Source organism: Poromitra crassiceps, assembly GCF_964638095.1.
Source record: "Poromitra crassiceps genome assembly, chromosome: 15".
In the NCBI taxonomy this organism is placed as follows: domain Eukaryota; kingdom Metazoa; phylum Chordata; class Actinopteri; order Beryciformes; family Melamphaidae; genus Poromitra; species Poromitra crassiceps.
In genome coordinates this window covers 29034534-29048146 of record NC_139634.1, presented here as the reverse complement: position 1 = coordinate 29048146, position 13613 = coordinate 29034534, and the positions used below count along the sequence as shown (strand labels likewise).

The 13613-nt window shown below is 41.8% G+C and overlaps 2 protein-coding genes across 2 annotated transcripts in view; both read left to right on the top strand.

The window, feature by feature from the left end:
• Positions 1-258: 258 nt before the first annotated feature.
• cul4b (cullin 4B) lies at positions 259-10108 on the top strand. The gene is made up of 20 exons (XM_083651392.1): positions 259-1017; positions 1621-1736; positions 2151-2254; positions 2423-2492; positions 2679-2752; positions 2842-3004; positions 3638-3727; positions 5333-5415; positions 5502-5569; positions 5676-5794; positions 5963-6155; positions 6265-6369; positions 6458-6568; positions 6692-6777; positions 6966-7073; positions 7184-7297; positions 7935-8040; positions 8176-8348; positions 8432-8584; positions 8906-10108. Exons 1-20 carry the CDS (start codon positions 591-593, stop codon positions 8999-9001), a joined length of 2559 nt encoding a protein of 852 aa, XP_083507518.1. The 5' UTR covers positions 259-590; the 3' UTR covers positions 9002-10108.
• Positions 10109-11897: 1789 nt separating this feature from the next.
• lamp2 (lysosomal-associated membrane protein 2) overlaps positions 11898-13613 on the top strand; it is a gene marked incomplete at its 5' end in the record, with an annotated part of 10111 nt that continues 8395 nt past the window's right edge. Inside the window, one exon of the mRNA XM_083651836.1 lies at positions 11898-11939. Coding sequence (XP_083507962.1) covers positions 11898-11939 — 42 coding nt within the window. The remainder of the gene's footprint in view (positions 11940-13613) is intronic.

Sequence of the window (13613 nt, the reverse complement as noted above, 5' to 3'; positions counted from 1 at the left end):
AGGTAGATCAGACACATATCATAAACCGGGAATACTCTGGGATTTACAATTAATTAAACTGAATTAAACTGAAAAGTAATACAATAACCAGTGGTGTTGGCATGACGCCATCTCGCGGCCAAAATCTGAATGGGGAGGGAAAAAGCTCGTGCACAAAAAAGTACTTTCGTACAAAGTACTTCCGGTGGGGTCATGAATCGCTTTTACTAGTGAATTTATCAAGAGTTTACCAACATCAAATGCTTTAATATCATTTAAAATCTGGGTTCATTCTACATTTCGCCTGGAAATAATTACCGTATCTCCAACGAGCTCTCGCGACTCGCTAACTGCTCCACAACGTGGTTAGACGAGAGGGGAAAAGAGGAAGCAATAGCCAACCATCTTTCTTCTGCCAGCAATAACAAGAAAGAGAGAGGGGCTAGGTTCAACTGGAGCTGTGTAGTTTGCAATTTATTGTCAATTTTATACTTGGAAAAGGCCTCTCTGAATTAAGCTAACGTTAGTTGAAACCTTTCGGACGCGGATCCCATCCCAAAACTGGAAGTTAAGATTAAGACTGGCTGTTAGAATTTGTATTCCATTTTTTCATGTTTCCAACAGGTTTACCTTCCCCTAATCCCCCACCGCCAACCCAGGAGGCTAGACCAGCAGCTTCTGATGTCAAAAACGACAGCGGTATCACGTCTTCGAAGAAGAGGAAAATAAACAGTTCAGAGAGGGAAGATATTGATACAATTTCTTCGTCTCCCAAAGCCCTGAATTCCTCCCCTTCCCTCATTTTCAATGCGCAACACCTCAAAAAGAAGTTGAGGTTCGAAGATTCAGTGGATTCCATTGGACTGGATGTGAAAATGGCTGAGGAGGCTGCTTCGTGCTCTAATAAGAGCAAAACTGTGTTCATGCCAGGTGGGGTAGGACATCATGCAAACGGACTGACGAAAACCGCAGGCTCCAACACCTTCTCCAACAGTAAACCTGGCGCTGCAAAGAAACTAGTCATCAAGAACTTCAAAGGTAGCATGCACGATAGTCAAGGCAGATGTGGAGGTGGAAGATAGTGTGATACAATGTAACATTTCAAGTGCTGAAAACCACATGCAACTTACCAGTGATAACCTGGCAGTGACTAACCCCGGTTATTGTAATATTTTTGTCACTTTAGAGACAAAGTAAATGCAATTGTTTTAAAATTGAAATAGCTAGCTCTCCCTCTCTCCTCCCCTCCTATAAAGTCACTATTAAACTCACATTGCACACTGTACACTTTTGTCCACATAGCACATTTTGTATTTTGTACTTACAGTGACCGTGTACAGGCATAGTAATAATAGTATGCTCCACAGCGACAGTTACTACAGTGCAAGGGCGCTGTAGTAGTTGTGTAAAATAGGTATAGTTTTTTCTAAGTTCTCACAGACACCGACCTCTTTGTGTGTTTTTGATATGTTATGTTGTGTTACTGCCATTGATGTTACTGCTGCTGTAATGCCAGCATTTCCCTCCGGGGATAAAGTACCCTATCCATATTTATCTTTATCTAGCTATTGTACCAGTGATCCTAGTGAGAGCCACTCTTGTATGTTTTCAGACCATGTTTTTGGTTTCTTTTGCATACAGAAAAGCCCAAATTGCCTGAGAACTACACACAGGAGACCTGGCAGAAGCTGAAGGAGGCAGTAGAGGCCATACAGAACAGCACTTCAATCAAGTACAATCTAGAGGAGCTCTACCAGGTACGACATAGGCCACTAAGGCCAGGGCTACCAGCTTCTCAGAGCAAGCCCTATGGTCTGGGGATAGCTGCCCCTCTGTACGGATTTGCATGCCCTTCATTCAAACCGGAAGTCCATAATAGAGCTGGCTAACGTTGCAGAGTTTACACTATGTTTGTTGAATAACCTATGCTGAGAACAGCGGGAGGAGTGCCATGTTTGTGAGAACAATGTGTGACCTCAGGCCGGCCACCTCTATAGACAGTTTTCACGGAATTGTCAGTCCTGTCTGCTGTGGTGTTTTCGGAGATGTCCTGTACTAGCCAACAGTGCAACAGGAAGTGAGCTGGGGGTCAATTTAGAATGTTTTTGTTGTCAAGTTAAATCCGTCTATAAACAAATAACTTTTGACACTTTTTTCCCCCTCCCTCATAGGCTGTTGAGAATCTCTGCTCCAACAAGATATCTGCTAAGCTGTACAAACAGCTGAGGGTAGTGTGTGAAGACCACATCAAGGCCCAAATCGATCAATTCAGAGAATATCCTTTCCAGTTTCTGTTTCTCCTTATCTCTGTTTACCAGAAGTTTACCGGTTATTCATTTGATATAGCTTAGTGTGGATCATGTATCATCATGATATGCAGAATTGACACATAGCACAGCAGTAAAGCTTTTCAGTGAAAGTATTACCTTAACACTATTCTTACGGATGCTCTGGACAGTGTGCTTTTCCTGAAGAAAATAGACACGTGTTGGCAAGATCACTGCAGACAAATGGTAGGTTTTATAACCTTATTTGAGATTAGTATTAGTGTGATAGCGTCAAGTGACATAAGAAAAGTGTCCATGCAAAGCACCTGCTGCCTGATTTGTGTGACTGATTCACACATGAATACATCAAAGAAAGAGTAGCCTGTCACTCATGTCACTTGTTAATGTTTCATCGCTGTTATTATTTCACAGATCATGATTAGGAGTATATTTTTGTTCTTGGACCGCACCTATGTTTTACAAAATTCAATGCTGCCATCAATCTGGTGAGTAATTCACTCAGTTTACAGTTTTGCAAAAAGCATGGACCGGTTTGGTTGAGATGGGTGTTGAATGGAGCCGCTCTGGTCTGCAGGGACATGGGCCTGGAGCTGTTTAGGTTCTACATCATCAGTGATCTGAAGGTCCAGAGTAAAACCATCGACGGCATCCTGCTGCTCATTGAGAGGGAGCGTAATGGAGAGGCCATCGACCGCAGTCTGTTGAGGAGCCTACTGAGCATGCTCTCTGACCTGCAGGTAAACTGACCCAAACAAATACGTGTCAGCTGTAGGGCTGGGCGATAATTCAATATTATCGTTTTATCATCTTTCAGTGAAATCATATCGTGATGATACAGTGATTTTCAGATATCGTGACACACAATTCTGCTGTCTTATTGATGATAACCAAATTTTACTCACTTGACTTACTTTAGTTGACAAATTATGAAACATTTTGAGGAATATTATTTGAATATTTCTATTTTGTTTGACATGACACCCAACATTACCATTCAGTTCAACTGGATATAGGTGAGCCATATCGTGATATACATCTGTACCGAAATAAATCTTTGTGATTATCGTGATATTGATTTCAACCATATTGCCCAGCCCTAGTCAGCTCTGGTAAGTTATGATGATACTCAATAATGTGGTGATTTTAGGTTAGGTGTGACTGTTTTTTGAAGGAGAATGTAATGACAAAAGCCAGAGCAGATCGCTTGGATTTAATCTGTGCCTGTGCCCTGTTCTACAGTCTATAGAACCAGAGTGTGGGTTTGGCAGCTGTTATTTGTGATTATGACCTGCACTGGAGTTTGATGCGCTGTCACTGCCCTCTTGAAAAATGGCTTTAACGAAAGCAATGTTCTCTCTGATCCCCGACAGATTTATCAAGACTCCTTTGAGCAACGCTTTTTGGAGGAAACTAATCGGCTGTACGCGGCGGAGGGACAGAGGCTGATGCAGGAGAGAGAGGTGATTTATGTGACCCTTATGTGTAGCGCCTACTAGACTGTCTTAAGGGAACAATCCGCCCTACAACAGTTTAACGCTGCTAAAAATAGCCACAAACAACAGTTTAACGTTGCTAAAAACAACCACAAAACAGCTTGATGTACCTTGCATTTCTGGGGCTATTTTGTTGTTTGGTGCATTATTATTATTCCTGCTGATAACTAGCCAAATGTAGACAACGTTATGTCATAACGAGATTTTCCAGTACCGCTACACTGGATTTTGATATCAGAAACTCATCTATTCTAAAACATCAATTATAAGTGTCAAGTTTTGCTGTTTGTCCCACAAAGTCAAAGAGTAAGGACTTCTCTCGAGATTAACCATTTCGTACCAACATTCAACGATCATACAAGGAGAACTCCATCATAGAAGAGGGACATATAGAATTTTCTCCACTGACAGTAGCCTCAATAGACCAGCATGCAATGTAGCCACAAGACATGTCATGTTTAGAGTTAGGGGTGTGACTCACTTTCCCTCAGCTGGATAGAGACAGTGGGTACGCCCACAAAATGGTAAACGGCTGCCGCGCGAGTGGGGTATATCTGATATCTGATATATCTCATGGGCTGACTCACCAAAAGACGGTGCTGCGGCTCTAAACTACAGGTTTGGGGGTTCTAGAGCAGAACACAAGACGTCTGCTCAGATGTGCGTTTACTGCGGTGGTTAAATCCCCGATCGTGTCTGCCTGGGCTGGGCTATCAGCTAAATTCTAACTTTGCTGAATGGATAGAACGGGGGAATTTACCCCACCCTGACCCCGCCCCCAGCAAGGCTGAGCCAGCTAACCCAGCGTCTATGACGAGACGTGGCCTCAACCTATAAACTACTGCCCAAACTTACTATGCTATTGGTATTGCTTTTTTTACTGTCTTTATTATCTCTGGTTTTGATACAAGCACTGAGTGACAGTAGTAACAGCTTAGAGTTTTATGTTATTTGAGCCCTTAAAATGTGTTTAATGTTTCCAAACACCGTAAAAATTACACGTGTATTTTTTTTTAGTTAAGCTATCAAGAATATATTAGCATTAGGGGCCGTGTCGACAGGAAGCGTTTTCTTCAGGTCAGAGTGCTTCGGAAATCATGTCCAGAGTGCTTCCAACACACACAGACGTGGATCGCTTATTTGTCTGCTGTCGGAAAAGTGACATTGATGAGCAGCACACCTTCTCCAAAAGTTGAACTTTTCTCTGCTTGAGGGAGGCGCCCAGAGCGCTCCGCCCCAAAACACTAGCCGTCGAGAGCGCTTAAATGCCAGGTGCGGTTCTGGGAGGAGCATTGCTCCTTGCAAGTCCTTACCATCGAGAATGAATTCCAGAAAGGCGCTGGCAGCTCAATTAACTGCTTCCTGTCGACACAGTGCCTTATCAAGATTTAGCTATTCAAATAAACTGCTGATTGTGTCTTTGCTTGTACAGTTTTTTAGATGTAACAAGATATTTCGTTCCATATAGCAATTTTGGGTTTTGGAAGCTCTTGAATAGATTTCTTGTCCATGGTGAAATTCATATTCAGTGCTTACAGTGTGGTAGGAATTGAAATTTATTTTTTTCGTTAGGTGCCAGACTATCTCCATCATGTAAACAAACGCTTGGAGGAGGAGGCTGACAGGGTCATCACATATCTAGACCAGAGCACACAGTGAGTTTTGGGCTGTGGTATTCATTTTGAACACTGAGAATGAAGCCTTATTGTTCACTTATACTAAACTCAACTTTTTCTCTCAGAAAACCACTCATTGCTACTGTGGAAAAGCAATTGCTGGGTGAACATCTCACTGCAACTCTGCAAAAAGGTACATTAGAATTAATTAGGGCTGTGAATCTTCACTGGCCTCACGATGTCTGACATAGTAGATAGAGTTTGGCATATTATATTTGCTGTTCTTCTGAAACTCCCAGGTTTGACTCACCTGCTGGATGAGAACAGAATCCAGGATCTGTCTCTGCTCTATCAGCTCTTCAGTCGAGTGCGAGGTGGTGTCCAAGTCCTTCTGCAGCACTGGATAGAGTACATTAAGGTTTGCCAGCATGAGAATTTATACCGGTTTGAATATACTGCATGTTGAAGTTCCTCATCTCTCAGCAATGTCTGAAATGGCAACTCCCAGTTGGTCATTCGGGAATCCACACAAAATTTTGGTTTTGACTTGTGTTGTTTTCCATTGTTTTGATGTTCAATATCGCAGGCCTTTGGAAGCACAATTGTAATCAACCCAGAAAAAGACAAGACGATGGTGCAGGAGTTACTGGACTTCAAAGACAAGGTGGATCACATCATCGACATCTGCTTCATGAAGAATGAGAAGTTTGTCAATGCCATGAAAGAGGCTTTCGAAACATTCATCAACAAAAGGCCAAACAAGCCTGCAGAGCTCATAGGTTTGTGACTTTGCAGTGCCCCACAGAATTGGAGCACTGTCAATCAATATCATCCTAATCACTATGTAAATAACATGTAGTCTAAGTATAAATGTGCTTCTGCTTACAGCAAAACATGTAGATTCAAAGCTGAGGGCAGGAAACAAAGAGGCAACAGATGAAGAACTGGAGAAGATGCTGGATAAGATCATGATTATCTTCAGATTCATCTATGGTAATATTTCCTATAGCATTTGTTTTAGTTTAAGTTTTCCCCCCTCTTTAGGTGATCTTGGTATATTATTCTTTATATATCCTTTCAGGAAAAGATGTTTTTGAGGCCTTTTACAAGAAGGATCTGGCCAAGAGGTTGCTGGTGGGAAAGAGTGCCTCTGTTGATGCTGAAAAATCAATGTTGTCAAAGCTGAAACATGGTTAGTATAATCCATCACTCTGTCACTCATGAACACGCACACGCTCACACATCCCAAAGTACAGTAACGAACTGATGAGCAATCCGGGAACTGACGTCAGTAACCTTTCTGTTGTTTCTTCAGAATGTGGAGCAGCGTTCACCAGCAAGCTGGAAGGCATGTTCAAGGATATGGAGCTTTCTAAAGACATCATGATTCAGTTCAAACAGGTAACGACAATAGTAGAATCTGTACGAACACGCTTGTGGCATGAATTTTAAAACTTGATTCTCATGACGATGAAGTTAGGTATGACAGTTTGTATTACATGTAGTGATAACCTAGAGAGAATAGTAGGTTTTGTCTAAATGTAAAGGTAGATGTGGCAGATAATTGGGTGCTATCTTTGTCTCTGTAGTATATGCAGTGCCAAAACATTCCTGGCAACATTGAGCTGACGGTGAACATCCTCACCATGGGTTACTGGCCGACCTATGTCCCGATGGAAGTGCTCCTGCCCGCTGAGGTTAGTGCTTAGCAAATATTGAAATTTTCACATCCTGTAGGTTTTTTTATACCCTTCCATGCAATAAATATATTCACTGTTGATTTGTTTCACCTGTTATCTTTATCCAGATGGTGCGACTGCAAGAGATTTTCAAGACCTTCTACTTGGGTAAACACAGTGGCAGGAAGCTCCAGTGGCAATCAACACTAGGACATTGTGTCTTAAAAGCTGAATTTAAAGAGGTGGGCAACTGACTTTCTTATAATGCTGTGATGTTTTGCACTCACCCAACCAATCTCACTCTCACTACTATATAATAAGGCAGAGGGGTGCTGCGCACAATTGCTCAACTGCGCATGGTCAGAAAAACAAACAAAAAAAAAACCTCTCGTAACGGACAAGCCCGTCATTTATTGTCACACGAACACCACAATACATGCATGCGGCCACAACACACTCATGCTGATGGTGGCCGGTGAAAAGTGTCCTCTGCATTTAACCCATCCAGGCATGTCCTTTCCTCCGGGGGGCAGGCCAGGAGCAGTGGTCCCTTTCTCGTACAGCGCCCGGGGACCAACTTCGGATGTTGTCGTCACTGGTCGGATGACGATGACGATCTGATCTTCTGCATGTTTTTAGTGGGGGGGTTATATACTGAGGAACCCCCTGGGGGAGCACGGGGAGAACATGCAAACTCCACACAGAGAGAAAGGCCCTTACGACGAAATACCCCACCTGGGCAGTAGGCACTGAAGATATGGGGTGGAACACAACCACAGCGCCCACAGTGTCGAACGGCGTGCGGAGGAGCTAGAAATGAGCACACAATATTTCTAGTAAAGCTAAATGTTCACACTTGTTCTTTCTTATTATTCTCAGGGCAAGAAAGAGCTGCAGGTGTCTCTCTTCCAAACTCTGGTGCTCCTGATGTTCAATGAAGGAGAGGAATTCACACTGGAGGAGATCAAAGTGGCAACAGGAATTGGTTTGTACAGTCACATCCAAAGGTTTGGTCAGCAGCACTATATTTTTTGCTGAAGAAACGAGGTCGTCAGGTAGTCTTTATTTAGCAGGCACTGGCCTAAGCTGATGGTTTGTTTGTTTGCCTGCGTGCTTATAGAGGACAGTGAGCTGCGACGGACTCTTCAGTCGTTAGCGTGTGGAAAGGCACGTGTCGTCACCAAACTCCCAAAGAGTAAAGATGTGGAGGACGGGGACAAGTTTTCCTGCAACGACGACTTCAAACACAAGCTCTTCCGGATCAAAATCAACCAGATCCAGATGAAAGAAACGGTAGAACTATTTCCTCGTGCCACTTTAGACAATTCAAGGCCTTTTTAAGGTGTTTGCCACTTACAGCGTTTTTTTTTTCCTAGGTTGAGGAGCAAGTCAGCACCACAGAAAGGGTCTTTCAGGATCGTCAGTATCAGATTGATGCTGCCATTGTTCGGATCATGAAGATGAGGAAGACTCTGAGTCATAATCTCTTGGTGTCTGAAGTGTACAACCAGCTGAAGTTCCCTGTCAAGGTGAAGAATGCAGATTATTTGAGCTCCACTTCTGAAAAATGCTGCATTTGGAAATCAGGCCAATTCCATATTATTGTTTCACTCCCAACAGATATAAATCTGTTGTGTTCTTTCAAAAGCAGCTGTTTATAATGTTCAGGAGCCACAAAATGTCACAACTGTGCATACAGATTTCAAGTTATGAAATGGCAATTGGTCACAGCTGTGTATGCTGAATAGAGAATGTCCAGTTCATTATAATAGACATTTTAGGACATTCTACTGTGATGTTGCTTTGCTTTGTTAACTCCCCCGTCAACCTGTTCCTGTCCTCCCATCCAGCCTGCTGACTTGAAGAAGAGAATAGAGTCTCTCATCGACAGGGACTATATGGAGCGTGACAAGGAGAACCCCAACCAGTACAACTATGTGGCTTAGACAGCGAAAAAGAGCAATAGAGAAAAGGAGAGAGAGGCAGATGGTCCAGTCAAGCTTCTCTGAGTGATCGGTCTCCAATCTTTTGCTCCAGCGACCGACAAGTGAATGGATACTGCTCCACGGGATTTTTTTTGTCAGGGGTCTTGTGATCCTGTGGACTGCATGCCCATTAAAAAGAATATTGTCCATGTTTCTCAGTGCCTCTGAGAGAATTGGGCTACCTTGGACAAAACAAAAAAGAAGACACGCCAATGTTGTTGTTCCATTTGCTCTTTTTTTATGGAGAGGAGAGAGATATTTATTTTCAAACTTAGATTCTTCTTTGTCCATAGTTTGAGTCATTCTGTTCCTTATCAGGTGACTTTTCTTCTCTCTTTTAGTTCACTCTGTATCCCAAGCAAATGCTCACACACCTAACAATGCTTAAATTGATGCTTGTTTCTTCAATCAATGTCAAATGTGAGACCAATGGATTAACATTCATCATGTGAATTTGATATTTGGGTGGTTTCAGTGTCAAAAGCGTGCACCTGCAGCAAAGTTTTATTGTTTTATTTTCAAGGCTATGTAACCAATCTGTCATAGCTGTGTGTATTGTCATGAACACACAAACTGGAATATAGCCTACTATTAGGTAAATTAAGCCAGACCTGACAGTATGTGCCAAAAAAAGGAGCACTTCTTTTGTTATAGAATATAATTATGCTGCTAAACAATTCAGTTGTACATGTATATGCATTTAGTTTTTCCTTTGCTCTTGTCATTTGTACGTTTTTGTACATACAGTACTTCACAACGGTGATATTTCAAATTATCCCATTTGACAGACACCTGCTTTTTTGTAGTTTTTTTTTTAACCCTTAGAAAGTATTATTTACTAAAAGCACAATGACTTCCGAACCCATTGACCCTCCTCATTTTCCTAAGTTTAATATCACATACAAACACTATATTCTTTGTAAGTCTCCCTGTGGGGCTTGCAGGCCTTGCTTAAAAATGGGATGGATGAGAGTCTGCTGTCTCAACAGAGATGTTGATTGAGAAATGTTTGACTAGACTTTGTGTCTGTATGAGTCCGTTAGGTTTATTGCTTCCGATTAAAATAACTGTTTCAATCAATCTTTTATTTTAATCATTTGTTTCCAACTACATTTGGTTTCCTCTTGATAACTAGTTACCCTTCTGCTTGTCTGGGAATGTGTGTTTACTTGCCTCAATTTGGACATTCTGTCATGAGGCTTTAAAATAACCTTACATAAAAGTACAATGGACTCTATTCTGTAAAGGCAAGGGGATGAAACGTTTGAAGCTAGTTTGCATTCCCCCCACCTCTTGACACACCGCGGTCCCTGTGTCATATGACTTCCATTTCCTGGTACTACTATCAGCAGCGGCTCAGCGTTATCCCAAACACGGCTGAGTGAGGTTGTGTCGTCTTTTCTCCACTCCAGACTACAACGCTATGATGTCCCGCTGTGCTGTTTTTGTTTTATTCCTGGCACTTGGAATTGGTATGTAACATTGGCTGAATTAAACCATAATGCTAACCAAAAGTGACGTTATGGCCGTTTCATGTCGAGCTGTAATGCGATGAAACTTCTGACACTTCAGGCCCCGGTGATCATGGGCTCAGGCTATGTGCTGAAATGTAGTGGCGGTAGAGAGATTTAAAATTTCAATTGTAACGTTACATAAACTTATTTGTCAGTGGCCATAGTTTAAACATAATTTGTCTTTGCGCTTGTAACTTATGTCAGGTGCGTTTACTAGCATTGACAACTAACTAAATTGCGATAAACTGGGTTAGCCGATGTTTATCATTCAGAGAGTAGTCGTGATGTTTTGCTAGCTTGCTAATTGTTGTCTACGCCAGTAACATCGCTAACGTTGATGCTAAAGCTAAGCTAGCAGAGTTAAGCCGCTGAAAGCCACTCACCAGCGGGTTCATTTCTGACAACCGCTTTTAACTCTCGTCGTTGTTTACAAGCCAACTTATGCCAACTAATCATCACTAGTGTAACTGGCAAAGTATTATATTAGCCAATAGCCAGCTAACGTTACCATTATCCTCTAATGACTGTAGCCATTTAGCTAGTACGCAAGGTAACGATAGCTCGCTGATAACGTTACTTTCTGCTGCTGAAGCAGGTGCTTGCTGTCTTAACGATATCATATTGTGAGTGTTAAGTTAGTTGGTGGCAAATAAGATGGAGACACAATCTGGGTCTCAACTGGAAGTATTTTTCCAACGCCAGGCCACTTCCTTGTACATTTCTGTGGGTGATGATCTAGTTCAAGTTATCTGACTTTTATTGCTGTTGTCTAGATGATAAAGCATAGTCTCAAAACATTATAGCTTTACTGAACGGACCTTTGCCCCTCTAGGTGTTAAATTGTAGTCTTTCCCGACCAGTGGAAAGGAATTGCCAGCCCTCAAGGGTGAACTCAGACCTCTAGTTGGTATTTTCTGCACAATGTGAACACTCCAAAAGAACTGACCCCTCTGAAGTGACCCGAACTCACCTCCTCAGGAGGTTGTCAGAGCAGAGGACTGAGTTCGGTTTCCTTATTGAGGACTATATATCATATTTTAATTTAATATTTAATATAAACAATATCTGTTTCAGTGGGCAATATTGGTTTCAATTTTTGACCCACTGATGATGTCACAATGTCTATGACATCATCAGTGGTGACATCATCAGTGACATCATTATTGACAACATCATCTTATGACATCACTGATGATGTCATAGGTACTGATGATGTCATAGACATTGTGACATCAGTGTTGTCATAGGCATTGTGACATCAGTGACAGTGATGTCATCAGTGATATAAAGTTAAGCAATTATGCGCTGCACATGCCAATAGAGCAGGCGATTGTGTGCTGGGCATGCCAAAAGAGGAGGCGATGCCCGCTATAAAAATGGGATGGGTGAGAGTCCACTGCCTCAACAGAGGAGATGTTGATTGAGAAATGATTCACAAGACCCAAAGGGGCTGTTATGGAATGGAATTGGTGCCAATAATCATCATTCCTCATCCCGCAATAAACATCAGCATTTCCAGCCAATATGAAACGAATATTGAATGAAGCCAGGAATAAGGAAGTTGTCTTATAAGAATGTATTCAGCCTACAGGGGCCTGCGATCTCACTATACATGATGTATAGATACAGAGGGTCATAGATGCAGTGAAGATTCAACAGTTGTCATGGATTCTTATACAGTAGGCAGAGAGGAGAGAAAGAGGGGGGAGGGAATCTGACTTGGAGCACACATGTTTTATCTCTGAGCTGCAGCAGAAGCTGGAGCCAAGCAAGGTCCGCCACTCGTGACATGACACGTTACTCTGGGCAGAGGGTAAAATCTGCTTTTACCTATGTGTGTGTGTGGGCAGTTTATGATTATAACTAACACCAATAACTATTTGTATGCAATTATAGCTTATTGAATATGAAATAGCATAGGGAGGGGGGGGGTTAAGGTTCTTCTCCCAAATACAATGTAAGCTATCGGCAACACACTGAACTGGGATGTGTGCAAGCTAGGATGATAATGATATTATCATGGGGTAGAAGTGTAAAATGGGTTTGTATTAGGGTTGTCACGATACCAAAATTATGACTTCGATACCGATACCTGCCTAAATATCGCGATACTCGATACTTAAACGATACCACGGCAAAAAGCTAAAACAACAGGAAAAGTCGTGTAATAATGGACGACAGAAGAACATGGGAGTTAAAATTCATGTTTTGAGTCTTCATCATACTTTATGTGGTGTTCAAAGATAGCTGGGGAAGGCTGCCTCAACTGATTCTGCTGGCATCTCATTTGACTCAATAGAAAATGAGGAAATGTGTTCAGTAGAGCGCAGAATAGAATAATGTCTGTTCAGTCTACTTTAGTGTAATCTGAGTTTGAGCTTCATCATTAAGTGCCAGATTTACAGTTAATCTCATGTATCTTTATTTATTTCCACAATAAAATGTATGTGGTAGCCTATGTGGTGTCAAGTGTTTTCTTGTTTGTTCATACATGTAGGCTAGGTGAGTTTTTGACAATTAGTATAACATTAATCATGGATTATTCTAAATAAATAAATAATTCTCAGTGTTATTAAAGCTTTTACATGGTAATATGCAGTAATCTGATGTTCCTTATACTTAGTGTATGTGATTTATTTGACAGTTAACGTTATACAGTTTGCAACCTCATATCACTCTTAAACACCGTCATATAGCCTACCCCCTTGGCAGAGGTTAGGCGCATTGCCTTTAATTGCCTCGTCAAACGAACTGAAAAACGTTTGCTTGTCACAAAATAAATCACACTCGCTTGACTTGACGTTATCACATTCGCTAAACTGTGACACTTTGTACTAGTCGGATCGTCTGTTGGAGAGATGCTTTGGCAAGTCAAGTGGATGTGTTGTCTCCCTTTTGCCTGTGTAAACATCGTTTTACAGACGGACAGCTTTGATGTCCGTGCATGCTTCGGCATAGCCGTTGTAATCTGACTGTATGGTTGTAATATTAAGTGCTGACTCCGCCCGTGTGTGGGCCAGATTCAACATACGCTGTTAGAAATGACAAGCAAACCCTAT

Bases quoted from the DNA above. Each gene is read 5' to 3' on its own strand.
- cul4b (XM_083651392.1), top strand. From the start codon at position 591: ATGTTTCCAACAGGTTTACCTTCCCCTAATCCCCCACCGCCAACCCAG. The intron at 3,728-5,332 runs GTGATTTATGTG...TTTTTTCGTTAG, and splicing joins GGCTGATGCAGGAGAGAGAG to GTGCCAGACTATCTCCATCA. The intron at 5,570-5,675 runs GTACATTAGAAT...TGAAACTCCCAG, and splicing joins CACTGCAACTCTGCAAAAAG to GTTTGACTCACCTGCTGGAT.